Source organism: Antrostomus carolinensis, unplaced genomic scaffold (genome assembly GCF_000700745.2).
Source record: "Antrostomus carolinensis isolate BGI_N321 unplaced genomic scaffold, ASM70074v2 scaffold22621, whole genome shotgun sequence".
Classification (NCBI taxonomy): Eukaryota; Metazoa; Chordata; class Aves; order Caprimulgiformes; family Caprimulgidae; genus Antrostomus; species Antrostomus carolinensis.
The window spans coordinates 8,429-16,680 of NW_010293827.1; the positions used below are offsets into that span (position 1 = coordinate 8,429).

An 8,252-nucleotide genomic window follows, 5' to 3' on the forward strand; every position below is an offset into this window, starting at 1 on the left:
GTGGTTGGCACCCACATTGTGATCGTTGGGCTGTGTGGTTGCTCACAGGCAGAAGCTGGGCCATGACACACCTTTCTTCCATATATTCCTCCTCTGCTACCCAGAGACCAAACCACGGGTGACCTTGATCTGCCCAAAGGATAGGCAGCTTCTCCTGCTCCTCTATTAACAGTACAGCACAGCTTCACCCATGCTTACAGCACTCGGACATCCCAGCAAAGGGACTGACACAACAGGAGTGGTCCCCCACCTCTGTGGGAATAGTAGGAGAGCTCTGCAAGGGCAGCTTTGAAGAAGGTAGCAGGCTGTTTTATACAGAAGACATTTCCAAACCTCTACCTTGTACCAAATAGTCAAATATGAAACACAACTGTGAATATCCACAACTCTTGCAGTGCCTTTGCCTTTACAGCCCCTGTTTTTGTTCTCTACAGGAATGACCCACCTGCCCTATACCACGACAGATGTTTCCAGCAGCCCAGTCATGACGCAGAGCAACCAGACCTGCTCCAGTCACAATATAACGTTCAAAAACAGCCTGTACGCAACCACTTACACCATCATATTCATCCCCGGCCTCCTGGCCAACAGTGCTGCCCTGTGGGTCTTGTGCCGCTTCATCAGCAAGAAGAACAAAGCTGTTATCTTCATGATCAACCTGGCTGTGGCTGAACTGGCTCACGTCCTCTCACTGCCACTGCGAATATACTATTATATTAATTCCATGTGGCCTTTTGGGAGGTTCCTTTGCTTACTGTGTTTCTACCTGAAGTACCTCAACATGTACGCCAGCATTTGTTTCCTCACCTGCATCAGCATCCAGAGGTATTTCTTCCTGTATCAGCCGTTCAAAGCCAAGGACTGGAAGCGGCGGTACGACGTAGCCATCAGCGCTGTGGTGTGGCTCTTCGTTGGGGTGGCGTGTTTGCCCTTCCCCATCATGCGCAGCTACGGCCTGGACAAAACCACAAATACCTGCTTTGCTGATCTTCAAGTCCGGCAGATCGACAGCAAAGTGGCCACCGTGCTGATGACAGGCACGGCGGAGCTCTTCGGGTTCATCGGCCCACTCATCATTATTTTATTCTGTACTTGGAAAACCAAAGACTCTCTTCGGGGCTTCCAGATACCGCTGCAAAACAGCGGCGAGAGGCGGAAGGCTTTAAGGATGGTTTCCATGTGTGCCATTGTGTTCTGCGTTTGTTTTGCACCCTATCACATCAACTTCTTTTTCTTCATGTTGGTGAAAGAGAACGTCATTACGGACTGCTTCCTCAGCGCCATCACGCTCTACGCCCAACCCTTCTGCTTAAGTCTTGCCAGTCTAGACTGCTGTTTGGATCCCATCCTTTATTTCTTTATGACTTCAGAGTTTCAGGACCAGATATCAAGGCATAGCAGCATGGTCATCAGGAGTCGGCTCATGAGCAAAGAGAGTGCCTCATCAATTAAGGAATGACAAGAAAGTCAGCTTCAAAGAAGGAAGATATTTCATAGGAAATCTGGGACTGTTCCGTGATACTTGATTATCAATTCTGTTGGGGAAGATCCTGCAAGTTTGTTCAGGAGAGTTTTGTGGCAGTGGAAATCTTTCAATACATCAAAGAGAAAACTCTAAGACCAATGTGTGGGGAGCTGATGAGAAACTCAACTGGTGTGACTACACCTATGGCTGTGCCACCCACACCTGACCCAGCTGGACTAGAAAATATACAGGAGGGAGGGACAAAGCTTTTGCAGGGAAAAGCTTTGGTGGAAATGTCCCAGGAGCTTTTCTTTTGTTTTCCAAACTCCATGGCTCTATGATCAAGCCAAAGACAACCTCACATCCCTACACTGACAACTGTTGAAGTGTCTTCCCTGCTAAAAACACACAACAGGTAGGAGAACCTGAAAATGGCCAGTCATAAAAAATGGCAGTTTTGGTCTCTGTGCTCAGGGCTGCAGACGGGTGAAGGTTGGCAGCTTGCTTCAGCACATCAGCCCTGGCTTTGAGTGCATCCCACTATCAACCACACTCACCTCTGTTTCGACCTTCCCACACTCCCCCTCCTGCTCTCCTTCATTATTTCCTCCTCATCCAGCTCTAACTTTGCTCCTTAATTGCTGACGCATTCCGTAACTTGCACCTCCAGCAACGCAAGACCATCTGCAAGACTAACTCTCCCGACAGCTCCTCAAACTCTCCAGAGTGGGACCTCCCCTTGCTCTGAGTGATTTTCTTCCCCTCCGAGCTGCCCCTGGGGACAAGGGGGAACATCACCACGTGGCTTTTGCCTTTGGACCCCAAGGGGCAGGACCACCAGGAGCCGGACTCAGCATCTGCGCCGGTGGATTTGACGATGCTGATGGTACCATTCAGGTCCTCGCTCTCTACTGCGTGTGGCTTCGTGGGCCCACAGGTACCTGTGATGGATCCATCCTGTGAAATCTCTGCTCAATGGGTTCAACTGGCACAACTTTCAGAAGAGAGGTGCCCTTGCCAGGGTGATTTCACTAACAGACCGTAGGCGAATTTCTTAAGCAAATTCTTTGTTGTGATATTTTTCCACCAGCTCCTCTCGTGATCTCAATGATCTTTACATTTTCATAACTCCATCAGCTATGAAGATATGAAAAGTAATGACAAGAAAGGATTCCATTGACCTTTTATCTTAAATTAGTGACAGCTCTTCAGCCAACTTCACCCACTTTGTGTGTCTTCAAGGGCATCCCCATGATCCCTGGGGATTGTTTGCCCTGAACGCAGGTCCTGATGTTATTGCCTTTGAAAACTTGTGGTTTTTCCAAAAGGAACGTGTCCAATTCTCAACAAGCACCAGTGTCACCATCTTACACGTTGCTACAAAAATAGGAGAAATACCAGAGACACTTGCTAAGTATATTTTAAATCTAACAACTCAATTCCACTTCATTACACTTTAATTCAGCCAAAAAATTTTCAGCATATTACATTTTCCCACTCGACTGTTCTACAATAAAAGGGGGAAAAAAGCCAACAGTAGCCAGGTTTAAATACCCATTACACTGGTTAATGGAATCAGACTCACTGGTTAAATACAATAAGCTCTTGTAATTCTCCTATTTGTGAGAAGATGATTACAGGCTACAGTAGGATGAACTTAATCTTATATGTAGATAAGAGAAAATACCAAAATATGCCTATCTGAAGGAAGGAACTCTCGCAGAGAGAGTATTATTGGAGGTTTCTGGTGAGAAAGCTGCAGGGTAGGCAAACTGAAGCCAATGAAATGTTTTTTCTCTGATTTAACAGGCAGTTCGTTGTGCCATCCATGTTTACACACGCTCAGGTACACGGTGAAGTGTGCAGAATGAAATTGTTGTCAATTTAGCAGTTTTCTCATAAGTTAGACGCTGTATGATATTGTCACTGAAGGAGACTTTAGTGTCAATGGTTGTTTTGAGGATTTTCATGGACCTTGGTCAGCAAGCACATGACTGGGAGCTGTTTACTGTGATTTCTTTCTCCATTTGTCAGGTGAAAACAAGTTGAAGGCACTGTTATGGTAACTATGTAGCTTGTCCTACGTTTTTCTTTATGAAAACTGATGCTTAAAAAATAAACGAATTTTTTGCAAACTTAAGCTGAGTTTCATAGTTATCACTTCTACCTAGAAAACTGAATGGGAGCAGCTCCTCCTTGAATCAAAGAATTCAAGTGATGGAATACACCAACTTCTTATTCTTAAATATATTTCTTGCTTGTCCACAGAAAGATTTACACCCCACTCTAATATCACTGAGGGTTTGATTTTTTTAACTACAACACTTACATTGGATTTAGAGGTGTTTTGGGGAGAGAAAGCTCCTCCATGGGAATAGCTGTGCTGCTGGTGGTGCGTGACCAAGGGCGGAAGAATGGCTGCTATCATCCTTACATGCAGGCAGGGCTGCAGAAACCATCTCTCTCTATCTCATTCAACAATCATTTTGCTGATCCAAATCTTTCTGGCTTAGAAAAGCACTCAAACCATTGATGGAAAGACTGATACTAAGGTAAAAAAAATGGTCACTATAGTCCCCTATGTACTGAGAGTTATAACGTGGACCTGGCACGGGAATATCTGTTCCAGCATCTGAACATCTGAAGAGTGATGGTGGCTCTCCCACCCTCAACCTTAACAACAAATTTGGTGGGTCTATGAGGGATGACATTCCCCATCACCATGATGGCAACCCCAAGCACCTCGGCTGCTCACACTCTCCCTCATCTTCCTGCCTCACTCACCCTCTGAACTCCCTTAGACCCCTCCAAAATGGTCCTTTTGACACGCTTCAGCCCCAGCTTGTGAGGAAAAGTCACGACATCAACTCTCTCAGCCTTTCAGTTTGATGTGCAGGAGGTGAGACAGCTTGGTCTGATGGTCTCTTCTGGTGTGTGAGTAAGCATACTGGATTTGGCTGGGATAGAATTAAATCAGTGTGTGGTGCTTAGATGCTGGATGGGGTTAAACCACGACAGAAAGTTAGCCAAGATGATCATGATGGTCAGCTAGTCTAGAGAGCAACCATTCAAAGCAAAAAGAGATCAAGGGAAACTTCTCATTTTCTGAAAGCAGGTAGAAAGTCAAAGACTGTCAGTTTGACCTCCACGAACCCATATGTGAAACTCAAAGCTTTTCCTTCAAGTCCTCCAAAACCTCAGTGGGGTTGTCTCCAGGCAGAACAAATGAACCCAGCATTACTGCTGAGGAGAACAGTATGTTGCCTGCCTTCATGGCTGGGAGGTGCTGGATCTGACAGAAGACCTGGGGCTGCAGGTGTTGGCTTTGCCTGCCAGAGCTCTCACACTTTCAAAGGCACAATGTGCCCAGCTCCAGTTCCTGTAATTCACCCCTTTTTCCTGTGACCATAAAGCATGCTTATTATTTTGACAAGAGGAAATATAATTTCATGATGTTGCTTCTGGATTATCTCTTGTGCTGGTCCCACTGCCCAGACTCATCATCTATTAAAAAAAAAAAAAGACATCTTCATTCTTCTTGAGCAGACACACAAAAAAAGGTCTTTCAATAGAGTTGCCATGGAAAGGTAGAAGTTAACCAAATCAAGAGGCTGGGTACAGCTCTGGAGGTTTGTGAAGGATGGATCTGAAGGGCTCCACTGGCACCTGGTACTTGAACAACCCTACATCAAGCCTCACCCTGAAGGGAACTGCTCAGGGTGGAAACGTGGTGAGGTCTCCAAGCCACCCACACTGTACATGTCCCCAGATGGCATGGCCCTGGCAAAACCACAGCATGACACGTTCTCCTTGTGCAGCATAAGCCGCTCACCTGTTAGCAAAAGAAAATGTGGGTCTTTGCAGTGCCAGCAAATGGCCACCTCCTCTTAACTGGTGTCAGAGGTCTGGTAATTCCTCTCCTGCTTGAGAAAGAGCCCTCTCATACTTGGGAGAAAATGTATTTGGAGTGAAACCCCGTGCTACTGCTTATGGGGTTTAACGCGCTTTCTGCAGCCTCAGCTTCTGAGCTGCAGCATCTTGTGAGCACCTCAACTTCATTTTCTTTCCTTAAATGAAATTACCAGCTGTCTGCACAGAGAAAAAAACTAAATATTCTGTAAATGCAGGAGAACAGCTCAACAACTAGGAGTCAGCTCAAAAATATGAAAACTCTTTGTTGCTTTTAACAGGTCCTGGGGCTATGATGGTGCATTTTGACCAAAAACACCATGTCTGTGGATTACACAAGGGCTTAGCCCAAAAAGGTAGGGAGTGACGGCCAATTATTTGTTGCAAAATAAACCAAAGCTTCCCCAAAACGCTGCCCTGGCAGAAGCCCCTGTGCAGCAGTGAGGAGGACTGCGTGCCACAGGGCACCGGGGACTCACCCAGCCCCACCGACCGCGTGCCGATGGCTCCGGTTCAAGCCATAACAAGTCTCTGCACAAGGGTGAGTTGCTTTGTGTGAATGAGACCTCCTCCTCCTGAATGCCCCACTGTTTTCCAGACATCCTTCAGGTGCATCCTGTCAGATATTTCTAAATGCTGAGCACTTAAAGAGATGCTGATCGTGTGCATTTGGCCGCCTGCCCACGGGATATTGGGCTAAAGGTGATGAAGACCTTTATCTAAAGGCTTTAAATAAAGTCTCAGAGTTATTTAAAAATTCCTTTGTGTCTTCTGCCTTTGAAAGTTTAACATTACAGTGTGAAATATGTGTTTATTATCAGTCATGAGCCAGAAGAGCAGAAATGCTGCACACAAATGTACGGGTAGTTGAAAGAAGAATGGAGATGTTGATCAGTGCGTGTTGAAGGCTTGAGGATTGTTATTCCATCAGCTTTTCACAACCATTTTTCTACAAAAATACTGCAAAAAGCCAAGAAGCAGAGGAAGGACTTGACGTGGTTATGAACCCTGAGATGGGAGTCTGACCCTTGCTATGGTCTGACATTCACTGACCTCTTCTTCCCCAGCAGCCCTGCTGGAAACATGTACCTAAAAATAGGACTGGATGCAGCGCTGGATGTGTGCTTTGGACACAGAAGTAGGATGTCCTAGGCAGGATATCCTGATAAAACAGCCACTTCAGTTCGGGATAAAGCTTGAACCTCTGGAGAGGGATGGGGCACAGTGCCAGCCTCCCTTCTACAAATCCATCAGCGTTTGGCAAATACAAGAGCACCAAGCTTTCTTCCAAGGATCAGCAGCAGCAGCTGAAAAAGATGTGTAAGAATCAAACCTGGAATGACAAACAGCTCCTGCATCTTCCAAATCACTTTGCTCCCAGCTGTCGGGATAAAGCTTGAACCTCTGGAGAGGGATGGGGCACAGTGCCAGCCTCCCTTCTACAAATCCATCAGCGTTTGGCAAATACAAGAGCACCAAGCTTTCTTCCAAGGATCAGCAGCAGCAGCTGAAAAAGATGTGTAAGAATCAAACCTGGAATGACAAACAGCTCCTGCATCTTCCAAATCACTTTGCTCCCAGCTGAGATGAGAAACATGGGGCTTCACAGGTACTTATTTCCTAGTAGGTTGTGTTTCCATGATGGATAAGCAAGCGGTAATGAAGAAGCCCATGGATATGTCTATAAAGGCTGGTATAGAAATTATATAGAAACTAGTCTTGCCTTTGCCTTTGTGAGAACATTGACCAACAGATGTAAGTAACTATCTCCACTGGCCATAGGACACTCCAGGTCAAAGATCATCTTCTCCATTCTCAACCTTACTGTCATGAAGTGCAACTTCACAGCATATAGAATCACAGAATCACAGTGGTTGGAAAAGACCTTGAAGATCATCGAGTCCAACCATAAACCCAACACAACCAATTCCACCTCTAAATCATGTCCCTCAGCACCTCATCTGCCTGTCTTTTAAATCCCACCAGGGAAGGTGACTCCACCACCTCCCTGGGCAACCCCTTCCAATGCCTCAGAACCCTTGCAGCAAAGAAATTCTTCCTCACATCCCATCTCAACTGCCCTGGCCACAACTGGAGCCCATTTCCTCTTGTCCTGTCCCTTGCTCCTTGGTTGAACAGACCCACCCCCACCTCTCTCCACCCTCCTCCAAGGGACTTGCACAGAGCCACAAGGTCTCCCCTCAGCCTCCTTTTCTCCAGGCTCAACACCCCCAGTTCCCTCAGCCACAAGGGAACTCAGCACACTTGTGCTCCAGACCCTTCCCCAGCTCCGTTCCCTTCTCTGGACACGCTCCAGCACCTCCATGTCCTTCTTGGACTCAGGAGCCCAACACTGACCCCAGGAAGTTCCAGTGCCCAGCACAGGGGGAAGAGATCTTCCCTGGTCCTACTGGCCACACTTGTTCTGATCCAGAAGCACAGGAGCACTCACGGGTCCCTGTGCTCATCAAGGAGAAACCCCAGCAATGGTGGGCTCAGCTCCTGTGGGGAAAGACTCGCTGGATCCCAGGCCCTGAGCTGGTGACTTATTCTACAATTAAAGGTTATAATAACTTCCTCCTTTCATTTCTCTTCCACAGTTATGTTTCTGTTAATTTTGCAGGGTCATAGGACCAATTACAGAAAAAAGATGAATACAGCAAGAACAGTTCTATTTATACATCACCTACAGCGAGAAAGGGAACGATGCCACCAGCCACGCTGTCTTCACAAGCCCTGGGCCATGAGATGTGACGCTGGATATCGAGTAAAACCGTTCAACTGGAAAAGAGGCAGCGCATTGAAAATTCCACTGCAACACACACCTGAAACCTGCAATTCAGAAAGGAGACAGTCATGCTTAGCAGGTAGTAAAAGA

The 8,252-nt window shown here is 46.6% G+C and overlaps 1 protein-coding gene across 1 annotated transcript; it reads left to right on the forward strand.

The window, feature by feature from the left end:
* The first annotated feature begins 436 nt into the window (after positions 1-436).
* P2RY10 (P2Y receptor family member 10) lies at positions 437-1,459 on the forward strand. Its single transcript, XM_029087332.1, has one exon. The coding sequence runs from the start codon at positions 437-439 to the stop codon at positions 1,457-1,459; it is 1,023 nt and encodes a 340-aa protein (XP_028943165.1).
* Positions 1,460-8,252: the final 6,793 nt, after the last annotated feature.

Coding starts and splice junctions, on each gene's coding strand:
- P2RY10 (XM_029087332.1), top strand. CDS start 437: ATGACCCACCTGCCCTATACCACGACAGATGTTTCCAGCAGCCCAGTC.